The 14,191-nt window shown below is 36.8% G+C and overlaps 1 protein-coding gene across 1 annotated transcript; it reads right to left on the bottom strand.

The window, feature by feature from the left end:
* Positions 1–187: 187 nt before the first annotated feature.
* Positions 188–4,007, bottom strand: LOC107409254 (protein DUF642 L-GALACTONO-1,4-LACTONE-RESPONSIVE GENE 2). Its single transcript, XM_016016691.4, has 3 exons — positions 3,833–4,007; positions 993–1,508; positions 188–865 (listed from the first exon to the last, which is right to left on the bottom strand). Exons 1-3 carry the CDS (start codon positions 3,900–3,902, stop codon positions 327–329), a joined length of 1,125 nt encoding a protein of 374 aa, XP_015872177.2. The 5' UTR covers positions 3,903–4,007; the 3' UTR covers positions 188–326.
* Between the last annotated feature and the right edge of the window lie 10,184 nt (positions 4,008–14,191).

Below are 14,191 nucleotides of genomic sequence, written 5' to 3'. Positions count from 1 at the left end.
CTGATAATTTTAGAATAAGCAAGCATTAATTAGGTGATTTTTAAAAAATCACTTAAAATGTATTGGTACTAATCACTCTCAAACTAATCCTTAATCAAATAAAATAATTAATACACAAAGATGGTAGGTGGGGGGGGTTGGGGTGGGGTGGTGGTGGTGGGAGAGAGGAGAAAAAAAAAAACTCGCATTAATTAACCATATGTGGCTCCTACTGCAAGAAATCTATAAAAGTATAATAGTAAGTTTAATGGACCAACCATCCACATTGATTTGATTTCGTCGCACATACATTAAGAAGATGGATATACGATATAAGAAGATGGCGATTAAGCATGTCCTGGCTTCTTGCGAGAGATGAGCAACTTAACATCATCAATGACAGGTCCACAAAGTGATCCAGAATGATCATTTGTCATGGTGTAAAACGAGCTATAGAACATCACCCTGGTGCGCCTAGAAACGGCCCTGAACCGAAGCGAGGCAGGCTTGGAACCTCCTTTGCCTTTGGATTCGTAAGGAACTTTAACACTCTGCCTACCAGCAAATGCCTCTACAACCAAAGAACCCTCACAGTAATTATTAGCATCTCCTACAAGGAACGACAGGTCGTACACCAAGCCAGGCTTCGTGTAAACCACCTGTGCTATAGCACTCTCTTTCCCTGCGATAAGTTCAATACCACGTTTTCCCTCCGGGACAGTGAAGTGATCGGAATCTAAATACTTGACAGCCTTGAGGGATTCCACTATCCATCCTGGTAATGGACTGTGAACATCCTGAATGTGGGGTGGGATCAGAACACCCCACGAAGTGTTGGGCAACACATATGGGCCTTCTTCAAAGTTACCATTTTTCAACAAGTTACCTGAAATTAATACAAAACATATTTATACATACAATAAGGTCCATATATAATTTTTTTTTATCATAAATTCTCTGCTTTAAATCATTGAACAGCTTTTATGATTTTATTATGAAATAATATTATATACCTCCAGTGCGCTTAGGAGGGAACAAAAGCTTCAAGGCAACCGAATCAATAAGTGGGCCACAGGCCGGATCCTCCTCCACACCCGGGTTATGGATGAGAATTTCAACATCCCAATCATCTGCTACAAAACCACGTGCGTATGAATCCCAACCGTTGCTGCTATACATGGTTTGGATGGGCAGGATGTCCCAGTCACTGGTTGGTTTGGTTTTGCGGGATATGGAGACGTTGAGCCGCTCCTCTTGTGCACAGGTACGAGCAGCACTAAACGTGATAGAGTAAAACCTGCCCTTGATAACCTTAACCCTCTGTTTGATTGATGCCTCATTGCCTAGCCTAACTGCGAATGCACCTTCTGGGACTACTAATAACATGTCACCCTGTTTGTGTCCTGATTTTATGTACTCCACGTACCCTGAGATTGTCCAGTTGGGAATCGCATTGGGGCTTTTCACTAGTGTGCCTTTCATTTCTGATGGTTTTGGACCGTACTCAAAGTTACCATTTGGTAATAAACCTGAAATTATTTATTTCACCCTTGTTAATTAATTAACAATCTATAGAAGTACAAAACCAATAAAACAAACAAACAAAAAAAGAAGTACGTAGATAATAATAAGGAAAAATAAAAAATAAAAAATGACACGGTGTCGTCATCACATGGTGGTTTCAAATTCCTTCCAGCCCCACCATGTGATTGATCACGAGGAGGTGATGTAGTGGTCTCAGAGCCTTAGTGCACAATACGATATCATGGGCTTTCGTAAATTGTTTTCTAAGTTTGGTTAAGTGACAAAATATATTGCATCATAGTCATTTAATAATTTTACTTCATTCATGGATGCGCATCGTATTCTGAATTCTGAACATGTTCAGGTTTTGACATAAATTATTTTTGGTCCACATGGATGGTCATCGAAGATCCAACACATGGGTCCCAATATTTATGTAACAAGTGTCGTGTGTGTACATCCCCATTACTCATCATGAACTGGGTGACTGATTCGGTCTACAGTTAGTAGGGTTGGCTATGATTCTCCTGCGAGGGAAAGATTTTAATTAAATGCCTCATCAATTGTTATCCCAACAACCGTATGCGTGTTTATAAATGCCAACTTGAATACAATATATACGCTATGAGTTAGATATTGACTTGGACACAAAATAAGAGGTTTGTAATTCTTTCAAAATTTGATGATAAAAAATAATAAGGCTAATTGCATTTTAAATACTCTCTAATTTCAAAATATTGTAATTTAGATTTGTGGTTTTAAGGCCTATCCCGTTAAATTCTATATTTTTTATTTGGTGCACAAGGATTCAATTATCATCATATCCTTCAATATCAACCAACAAAATATCATGTTTATTAAGAAAATCTATATAACTCAACAAAATGTTAAATATCTAATTCAAATTGTAAAGGTAACTATTTGTGCTTTATAATTATATCAAAGGATAAAAACCATAACTATTAACTTGACAGAAGGCTTAATGTTCTTTGTATATTAAATAAATGTGGTGTGTTTTAATCAAAAAGTTAAAATAATGGCCTAAATTTTAATCTTCTAAAACTAGAAAGTTTAAACATCTAACTAACCCAATATATATATATATATTTGAAGTGTAAAAATGTGTGTATATATATGTATAACTTGAAGCGGTGCAAATCCTCATGCAATATAAAACTGACACGATGCCTTGATTTTATTAAAAAATTGTAAAAAAGAAAGGGTGTATCGGTACTAAAGTAATAAAAAAGAATTCTGAAAAAATCATAGAAATAATGCTGCCAAGCATGTACAGCTCAAACCGACTAGGTTTTCATGTGCCAAAAAGATCTGCATGACACACATATAAATCTAAATCTTTCCTAGCATGCATGGAATCGTTAACCAAAATTAATGACCTGGAAACTACCTAAACTGCTCTAAATATATTAATTATTCGATTACATAACTAAGCTAGCTAATTTCAAAATTAGTTACTATCAAATATTAGTAACTGAAGATTACTCCTTTTGAATTTGAAATGAATGACAAACTCAAAACATTTTGGGAAAACAGATTTTTCCGGGAACAATGGTTGAATACAGTGATATACATATTTAGTAAGCGAAGGGACAGTCAAGGTCCCGAGAGAAAGAGAAATATGAGAGAATTGATAACAACTGAACACAATAAATAATAGGGAGGTTCTCAAAGTTACTTGTAAATAAGAGGAGAACTGAGCTGAATTTATTGTTCTGTGTAAAGTGGGGACCTAACAACCTTAATTTTCTCTGTGCGCCAAAAAATATAAAATAAAATAATACAGTGGTACCACTGGAAAACAGTTCTCGGAAGCTGGCTTGGAGAGGAGTAATTAGTAAAACAAATATAAATTTTATGGGGATTAATTTTCAGCTAGCTGCAGGCATAGATATATAGGCTGGCTTTTGAATCTCTAAGCTTTATGTTCCATCGGCCAACAAAACTAGAAGACCGTTTTCAACTTCTTGATTTTGAAAACCAACATTAGTTAATTTGTTTTGAAGTCAGGAAATAGTTTTCCTTTATTATTTTTTTTTTGGGTGGGGGGTTTTCGCTAAAACGCTCCAGCTAGATGCATGTTTCAGAAATATAGTAGAAGAAATTAGACAATATTCATGTAAACTAAAAGTTTACTAATCAAAAGCTTCATTTGACTGTAATAATGTCTTAGACTGAAGACGGAAAAGCATAAAGAAATACACTACAAGCTATAAGCAACAAATATATATATATATATATATATATACTGATGGAAACGCTTATATTGAATTAAAATGAGTGCACTGAATGTGTATGAGATGGAGCTCACCGTCGGAGAGAGACAGAGCTATATTCCAGGTGGCGCACAGTAGCACCGAAAGCACTGTGAGCTTGTACATCTTTTGCTATTCTATTTCTAAGAGAAAGACAGATAGCGATACTCTACAGAAGAGAGTATGAGAGTGAGAGAGAGAGAGAGAGAGAAGAGGCTTGGTGTCGAAATTGCAGGGGGTGAGCACTGCCTTTTATTTGTGTCATTTCATCATAAACCCACCAAGTTTGGACCAAACTACAACACTGCCACTGGGACTATTCCGGGTACCAGTTTCGTGGAAGATATACTACCACCCGGTTGGTCTAAATCTAACCTCTAATCAACTCATTTTTTAATTGGATCAACCATATGTCAACATTTATAGAAATATAAAAAAATATATATATAAGAATAAGAATTAAGCATTAAGCTTTACTTTAATCCACTCATTTTACAAAACAAAACTATAACCTATCTCACGATTGGAAGAATTTTGTAATTTTCATGTTAAATAATTTCCTTGTTAGTATGTTATACCATGATTTAATTTGTTTTTTTAATTGCTCATTTTGGTTATTCAGTATCAGTTCCTCTAATCAATATCTTTAAAATAAATTTTCCCTACACCCTACATATAATTTTAATTTTTTTTGACAAATTAATTATGTGTTATTAATTAATTATTTAATTTTCATTATGTTGATCCCATTGCATTCATGCTATATCATGTTGAAACCAGGTTCATATACAGTTCTTTGCATAATTGAGATTGTGTTTAATCGAAAGAAATGGAAAATGAAAAACAATAATGGAAGGAATCTCTTGGACTGACAAAAATATAGACACGAATGAGTCAAATTATTGCTTAGGATTGAATGGTTTCTTAAAGAATTAAAGAAAATAAACGATTCCGTCAAATTTCAGGTAATGTTTTCTAGGGGAGGTTAAAAGCAATGAAATTCAAATCCACATGTACAGGATGCATTTCTTAATGAACCATAATGTATCGGTCTACTCTGAGGGTATTCTTGGCTTTTTGGATCTCAATCTTTATTATCAAAACACTAAGATTTTCGATTGTATTTTTTTTTTTTTTTTGTGGTAAATAAGATTTTCCTTTGTTTTACACACTAAAAAAGATCCATATAATATTTTTTTTGTTAAAAGGATAACATCTGGAAAGACAGAAATAACCTTGAATATCGGCATCGAAATGCACATGGGGGGTGGGGTGAATGATACTATGTAGTAGAGGATCCTTCTGAGAAGATGATAAACAAATTAGAATGTAAGATCTGTGGAATATATGAAATTAAAGCCCATATATGCCCTGCAATTCTACGAATTTGATCATCTTCAAACAAATATTTAATCCTCAATAAAATCTTTAGCTCGTGGGAAAACAGCAGAAAAACATCAGAACCAAATGCAAGTAAATTATAAATCACAAAGACCCAAAAAATAAATAAATAAATAAATAAATTTAAAGGAATCGTTGAGATCTTATCCATGAGAAAGCCATGTGCTAGCTAGTGAGGCTATCTTTATTCTGACCATTGCTTCAATTTCTAATTAATAGAATTATCGCCGAATCATTACAGTTTTTTTTTTATTGTTATTAATTTACGATTTGCTTGGTGTTCCATATTGGTCGGTAATAATAGTATTAGTTAATGAAGATTGAAAGGAAGTGAAGGAGGCAAGCTTTGGAATAATTGCATGTATGTGTCGGTATTTGGCTACAATCCAAAACGAATGCATGTGTTGGTAGAGTATGTCTATATCAAGTGTGTGGTTGAGGCCACGTATATGATCAATTAATGCATTTTCAGAACACCGGAAATTCGATTCTATATCAGCCGTAAGACTCCCATAGGCCATTTCCAACCGCCAATAATATTCTTCAATAGACAAACCAGCGAAGTAATAATGATTAATTCCAGAAATTGTTCATCGAAGAATATTAGATGCATTAATTTAGAGGTCTAATTCTTTTGCCAGCTTGTTCAGTTTCATTGATTGGTGAAAATCTCAAAATGATAGATCTCTCGGCGCAAATCTGATAACGAAATTTGAGAATTGGAGTTAACTCGCGTAAGTTAGCACAATGTTAATTTCAAGTGCCAACCCCATTTTATAGTGTTCCATAAAAAGTTTTCGGAGCTTTCCGCATATTTATATCTGTCTACGAAAGAAAGGAAAACGGTTGATATTTATCATCTTTTTTATCAGGATATATTAATCTACATATTTGTCAAAAAGAATATTATCAAGTATAAAACACTATCTATGCAAGAATATGAGTTCGAATCATAAAGATAATAAAGTTTAAAATAATTTATAATTTAAAAAATATATATAAAATATAAACTATTTAAAATATATATATAAAATATTAACTATATAAGTATCCAATTTTTTATGAATAGACATAGATGTATCCATAGGTTTAAAAAGGAAAAAAATTTATTATATATAACATTCATATCATATTGTCTGTGTCAATTTTTATCATGATATAAAATATGAATTGATAATAATTTGTAATACTATATAATAGTAAAATATAATATATAAATTCTATATAAATATTATTATATATTTAATGGTAAATGATTTGTGATACTACATTTATGTAAATTTTTTTAAAAACTAAAAAGGAGATTATTTGTTAATTTCTTCAATATTTTTTTTTCTACATCTCTAATTCCTGCACTAAATTTGGAATTTGAGGACTCCAAGTTCTAAGCATATATAACATCTAATAGATAAGAGAGTTTTTAGATTATGTAATATGTTACATTTGGTAAGCGTCCGTTTTTAAACCCGGCTATCTCCAAAACCTGGAATTGAAAAAACAATAAAAATTGAAAAGAAAACCAGTGTAAGCCGATGATATAAAGGTAGTTGTCCATGGTTTAAGGATATCTGGTGGGACTTTATCAGGTAGGCCCACCCAGCATTTGCCATTATGAAACTCTTCATTCATAATTCAAAATGAAATCATATACGTACCTCAGTAAAATTACCATTCTCTCCTTAAGATTCGTGGGTCGGCCATTAATAGGCAGGATGATTTTGGACGCAAACCAGAAACACCATGATCGGATCACAGATTCTCAGGATAATGGATTATCCCCATTTATTATTATTATTTTTTTTTTCCTTTTTCTTTTTTGGGCTGAGCGTGGATTTGGCATTCCTTCTCTGACAAGAGTTTGTACTAGCAGATTTTTTGTAAGTATATATATATTAAAAAAAAAAAAAAACTTTTATTGAAAAGTTTTTAAAGGTGAAAATAAAATTGTTAACATTTTAGAATAGTTTTTTTAAAACAATCTAAAAATATCATTGAAAAGAAATATTCAATAAAAGAAAATTCAACTCCCCTCAAAGGCCAATTTCAAAAAAGCTTATTTTTCAGCTTTTTAAAAAAGTTTAAAATTTGAACTATTTTATAATAATTTCAAAACATAATTAAAAAATAAAAAATAAAACAACTTAGAGAAGCTTTTCCTTTTTTTTTTTTTTTTTTTTTTATGGAGAAATACTTACGGATCAAGTAGCCTCAGAGTAGGACTTGCAACCAAAAAAAAAAAAAAAAAAAACATACAAAATTAGGCTAAGAGATATTGGGTTAACTCAAATTATGACCAAGCCAAAGGCAATTCCTAAACTTAAGAAATTAACAAGATCGTCTGGAATGTGAAGTCCAGCCGCACCAACCCACAACCTCACCAACCACACCAACCGCACCAACCACAGCCACCATTGTTGACAGCCACCATTGTTGACATGCTGCACCGATCAACAATTGTGGGCTAAGTTGTTGAAGATTGTGGCCATGCTTGCCTATAAATAGGCTCCTTCCCGTTCCATGAAAATCAAGCCAAGAGAGCAAGAGAAAACTCCAAGAGAGAGAGTTGTTTAAGTTCCAGAGAGAACTTGAGAGAAGAGTGAGCAATTCCAGAGAGAATTGGAGAGTGAAGAGAGAGGTTCCAAGAGAGAATCCTCCATGAGAGAAGTTTTTATTTTTGTATTCTATTTTTAAGAGATTAATAGAATTCTTTTATTTTCTTCTCATATTTCTTCTCTAAAGTGGTCAGAGAACCACAACAAGTGGTATCAGAGCTCCTGGTTGAGAGCTTGGGTCCAAAATTTGAAGAAACAAAGCTACTGTTCTTCAAGTTGGTGTTTCGGAAAGTTGCTCAAATAATTAATTTGACAATCCCAGGTGAAAGTACCCGACGAGAGGAGAACAACGAAGTTCGCCGGAGAGAAAACGGACCTCCCACGCGCCCGCACGCGCCGACTGAAATTTTTCTGCAACTGTTCACGCGCCCACGCGCCGCACGCGCCGTCTGGAGGTTGAAGACGACCACGTCATCAGCCACGTCAGCAGCCACGTCAGCACACCTGCCACGTCATCTGCCACGCCAGCCGACACGTCATCTGCCACGTGTCGCCACGTCATCTGACACGTCATCTGCCACGTGGTGCCACGTCAGCACCATCTGCCACGTCAGCAATATTTTCTGAAATTACGGAACAGCCCCTGAAGTTTCGGAAATTACGGAACAGCCCTGAATTATTGGAAATTACAGAGTGACCCCTGTAGTTTTCTGAAATTACGGTGAAGCCCCTGAACTATTGGAAATTACAGATTGACCCCTGAAGTTTCTGTATTTGCAGGTTGACCCAGAAATTTTGTGAATTTACAGTTTTGCCCCAAAATTTCTGGTAATTATATTTTGACCCCGGAAGAGTCAAGTCCACCATTTTCGGCCGTTCCGGACGCAACGGTTAACTCCGTTTTGCCAAATTCAGCTCCAATTTTGGTCAAGCCATAATGTCAATGGAAGAATCATCTTCGGGAGCTATGGTTAAGCTCACTGCCACAAATTATACACTTTGGAGACCTCGGATGGAAGATCTCCTCAATTGTAAGGATCTGTTTGATCCTATAGAAGCTAAAGGCGAAAACCCCGATCCCAGCAAAGTAGCAGAATGGAAGAAATTAAACAAGAAAACGATCGGTCAGATCAGGCAATGGATCGACCACAGTGTCTTCCATCATGTAGCGAAGGAAACAGATGCATATGCCCTCTGGACAAAATTGGAGGACATGTACCAGGCCAAGACTGCTCGGAACAAAGCCCTGTTGCTTAAGCGATTGGTACATCTAACATTACAGAGTGGAACTTCTGTAGCCGAGCATACCAGTGAGTTCCAGAGCTTGGTAAATCAACTATCTGCTGTGGATTACCAACTAGGGGATGAGGATCAGGCCCTCCTACTTCTAAGCTCTCTTCCAGACAGTTGGGAGACATTGGTAGTCTCTCTCAGCAATTCGGCCCCGAATGGCAAACTTACTCTGTCTATGGTTAAGGATGCCCTATTTAATGAAGAGGCCAGGAGAAAGGACATTGGCATGGATCAGTCACATGCCCTCGTCACAGAGAGAGGAAGACAGCAAAGAGGTGGTCGAGATAGGGGGAGAGGCAGGAGCAAGAGCAGAGGCAGATCTACAGACGGCAGAAAATCATCGTATAAGTGCTATCATTGTGGCCTGGAGGGTCACATGAAGAAGAACTGCAGAAAGTTGTTGAGAGAGCAGAGACTCCAAGGTAATCAGCCGAAGAAGGATGGAGAGACACTAGTCACTTGTACAGGAGAAGTGGCGCTCTGCTCCACCGAAGAAGAGACATGCCTTCATATATCAACCCAAGATGTTGAGTGGGTAGTCGATACTGCAGCATCCTACCATGTCACTCCACACAGAGATTTCTTTAAAACGTACAAAGCAGGAGACTTTGGTACGGTAAAGATGGGAAATTCCAGTTTCGCAAAGATTATGGGAACTGGTGATATTCAGATAAAAACGAATATTGGTTGTACAATCACTTTGAAGGATGTCCGTCATGTTCCAGACCTTCGGCTTAATCTACTTTCGGGAGCAGCCTTAGACAAGCAAGGCTATGACAACTACTTCAGCAAAGGCACATGGAAAATGACGAAAGGTGCCATAGTTGTCGCCCGAGGACATATTTGTGGAACGTTGTACAAGACTCATGTGAAGATATGTGCAGACAGCCTCAATATTGCAGAAGGAGAGGCGTCTCAAAATCTGTGGCACCAGAGACTCGGTCACATGAGTGAAAAAGGATTGTCCACTTTGGCAAGGAAGAAGCTTATCACTGTTTGCAAGGATGCTGTGCTAGATCCTTGTAATCACTGCTTGTTTGGTAAGCAACATAGAGTCTCTTTCAGTTCCTCTGCATTAAGAAGATCAGAGTTGCTTAGTCTGGTGCACTCTGATGTTTGTGGTCCCATGGAGGTGGAATCATTAGGTGGCAACAAGTATTTCCTGACCTTCATTGATGATGCTTCACGGAAGGTGTGGGTATATTTCTTGAAGACAAAGGACCAGGTATTGGATTACTTCAAACTGTTTCATACCATGGTAGAGCGTGAAACAGGAAAGAAGCTGAAATGTCTCCGCTCAGATAATGGAGGCGAGTATACTTCCAAGGAGTTCGATGCCTACTGCAGAAGACACGGCATTCGACATGAGAAGACGGTCCCTCGCACCCCACAACATAATGGAATAGCCGAAAGAATGAACCGAACCATTATGGAAAAGGTCAGAAGTATGCTCAGTATGGCTAAGCTGCCAAAGCCATTCTGGGGAGAAGCTGTTCGTGCCGCCTGCTACTTAATCAACATATCACCGTCAGTACCGTTGAATTTTGATATTCCGGAGAAAATGTGGTCGGGTAAGATTCCCTCCTACTCTCATTTAAGAGTGTTTGGTTGTATAGCTTATGTACATGTATCCAAGGAGCTCAGACAGAAGCTCGATGCAAGATCTACTCCATGCATCTTTATAGGATATGGAGACGAAGAATTCGGATACAGGTTTTGGGACCCGAAAACCAAGAAGGTTATTAGAAGCAGGGATGTAGTATTCCAAGAAAACCAGAAAATGGAAGACATTGAAAAGCCCAGAATGTCTCCTAATTATAGTTCTAGTGCCGAGAATTTTTGTCCTAATCCAGCACCAGCACAAATAGCCACAGAGGATAATGAGGTGCATGAAGATATACCAGAAGCAGACCAGGAGGAAGAAGGGGATAATGAGCAGGGGGAGACTCAATCCTCTCAAGCAGCTGCAGGGTCATCACAGCGGTCAGATGATGGTACACCTCCTGAAACCAGTGGTTTACAAGTTCGGAGATCTGAGCGAGGCCGAATTCCATCAAAGAGATTTCCAGAATCTGATTATATTCTGCTTACTGAAGAGGGGGAGCCAGAGAGTTTCCAGGAAGCTGTTTCTCATCAAGAGAAGGAAAAGTGGCTGCAAGCAATGCAAGATGAGATGGAATCCTTGCAGAAAAATCATACTTATGAGTTGGTTGAGCTTCCAACAGGAAAGAAGGCACTAAAGAATAAATGGGTGTTCAAGCTCAAGAAAGATGGCAGCGGAAGGGTGGTGAAACACAAAGCCCGATTGGTGGTCAAAGGATTTCTTCAGAAGAAAGGAATTGACTTTGATGAGATTTTTTCACCAGTGGTAAAAATGACTTCAATTCGAGTCATTTTTGGTTTAGTAGCAAGTCTAAACCTAGAGCTTGAGCAGATGGATGTGAAGACAGCATTTCTTCACGGTGATTTACATGAAGAAATCTACATGGAGCAGCCAGAAGGATTTGAGGTTTCAGGGAAAGAAAACCTCGTATGCAAGCTAAAGAAGAGCTTGTATGGCCTCAAGCAAGCACCAAGACAATGGTACAAGAAGTTTGACTCGTTTATGGTGAGTCAAGGCTATAAAAGGACTGCAGCAGACCAGTGTGTTTATATTAAAAATTTTTCAGGTGGAAACTTCATTGCACTTTTGCTATATGTGGACGACATGTTGATCGTTGGACAAGATGCAATGAAGATTAGTCAGCTGAAGAAAGAATTGTCTAAGTCTTTTGATATGAAAGACTTAGGACCAGCTCAACAAATTTTGGGAATGCAAATAATCCGAGACAGGAAGAATAGAAGGTTATGGCTATCTCAAGAGAAGTATGTTGAACGGGTGATAAAGAGATTCAACATAGATAAAGCCAAACCGGTCAGCATTCCACTTGCAAATCATTTTAAGTTGAGTAAGAGAATGTGCCCCTCATCCAAAGAAGAGATAGAGGAGATGGTTTCAGTACCATATTCTTCAGCGGTAGGAAGTCTGATGTATGCAATGGTATGTACCAGACCAGACATTGCTCATGCAGTAGGTGTTGTGAGCAGATTTCTTTCAAATCCTGGAAAGAAACACTGGGAAGCAGTCAAATGGATTCTCAGGTATCTTAAAGGTACATCGAAGCTGTGCTTGTGCTACGGGGGAGGTGATCCAATCTTAGAAGGCTATACAGATGCAGATATGGCCGGAGACCCTGATAATAGAAAGTCTACATCAGGTTATCTCTACACTTTTGCAGGGGGAGCTGTGTCATGGCAGTCAAGATTGCAGAAGTGTGTTGCTTTATCCACTACTGAAGCAGAGTACATTGCCGCAGCGGAAGCGGGTAAGGAAATGTTGTGGTTAAAGCGTTTTCTCACAGAATTGGGCATCAAGCAAGAAGACTACAAGATACATTGTGATAACCAAAGTGCCATGGATTTGAGCAAAAACTCAATGTATCATTCCCGTACAAAGCACATTGACATCCGCTATCATTGGATACGCGAAGTAATAGATCAACAGTTGCTGAAACTGATGAAGATCCACACAAAAGAGAATCCAGCAGATATGCTAACAAAAGTTGTTGCTCAAGAGAAGCTGAAGCTATGCAGAGACATAGCTGGAATAGATGGCAGATGACCATCAGTTTTAAATGCGGCTGGAGGGGGAGAATTGTGAAGTCCAGCCGCACCAACCCACAACCTCACCAACCACACCAACCGCACCAACCACAGCCACCATTGTTGACAGCCACCATTGTTGACATGCTGCACCGATCAACAATTGTGGGCTAAGTTGTTGAAGATTGTGGCCATGCTTGCCTATAAATAGGCTCCTTCCCGTTCCATGAAAATCAAGCCAAGAGAGCAAGAGAAAACTCCAAGAGAGAGAGTTGTTTAAGTTCCAGAGAGAACTTGAGAGAAGAGTGAGCAATTCCAGAGAGAATTGGAGAGTGAAGAGAGAGGTTCCAAGAGAGAATCCTCCATGAGAGAAGTTTTTATTTTTGTATTCTATTTTTAAGAGATTAATAGAATTCTTTTATTTTCTTCTCATATTTCTTCTCTAAAGTGGTCAGAGAACCACAACATGGAACACCCTTGTAATTAAGGCACCTAAATTGAGCTTCTGCCACCTCATGACATTTAATGCAGAGCATGCATATCCTTCGCTCTAGGATCTTCAATTTTTTTTTTAAAATAAATAAATAAATTATAAAGAAAAATATACTGGGTACTTTAATTCAGTGATTGCCTTGTAAATTGGGGCAAAAAAGTGGATTTTGTTCATTCGCACTCTTTGGTTCAAAGTGAAATTGTAAATATTTTGTCTTCACTAAATTGAGAAAATATGAAAGTAGAAAAAAGTTCGTTTCTATATTGAGGGGAAAAGTTACAACAGTCTATTATGAATATCATCAACAAAGTTTTCTACCTATTTGAATAATAATTCATTAAATCACCGTGTATGTTTTCATTTTAAGATAAACAAAGTTAATCTAATGGTAAATTACTCGCATATATCTGAATAATATTTTATTAAATTACCATATAATTTTTCATTTTAAATTACTCATGTCTGTATCTACACTTCTAAAGTCGGGCAAGATAGAATAATGCGATGCAAGTATCGTTTAATCAATAATGGACCAGGATCCTCCAAACAGAACATTGTAGAAGAGACTATAATAAGATTCGCATAAAAGTATTTTTTTGTAACAACTCAAGCATTCCATTGTTTCAAAAAATAAAAAATAAAAAATAAAACAGTTAAGCATTCCAAACAAGCTATTAATGTTTTCAGTACTTATTACCTCTTACTCTATCCCAATTAAGGTAACTATATATCACAAAAAAAGAAAAAGAAAAGAAAAAAAAAATGAAGCTAAAACATACTCACAAGAAAAGAAAAAATGATTTTATCTTTTAAAAATTTGGACGGCTATTAAAGTTAACCATAATAATTATCATATAAAAAAGAAAAAAAAAAGGTTCAAAACAATAATTTGTCAACCATAACGACTGTAAACTACGGTTAACTAACATAAATACAGAGAACACTAGCCTATTTTGGCGCATCAGAACCAAAACCACGTACGCAGTATTTTGAACCGTTCGATGATTTAATAAAAACCCAGTATCTAGTCCGGG

This window comes from Ziziphus jujuba, chromosome 1 (genome assembly GCF_031755915.1).
Source record: "Ziziphus jujuba cultivar Dongzao chromosome 1, ASM3175591v1".
NCBI classification, from domain to species: domain Eukaryota; kingdom Viridiplantae; phylum Streptophyta; class Magnoliopsida; order Rosales; family Rhamnaceae; genus Ziziphus; species Ziziphus jujuba.
This window is presented reverse-complemented; position numbering and strand designations above follow the sequence as displayed.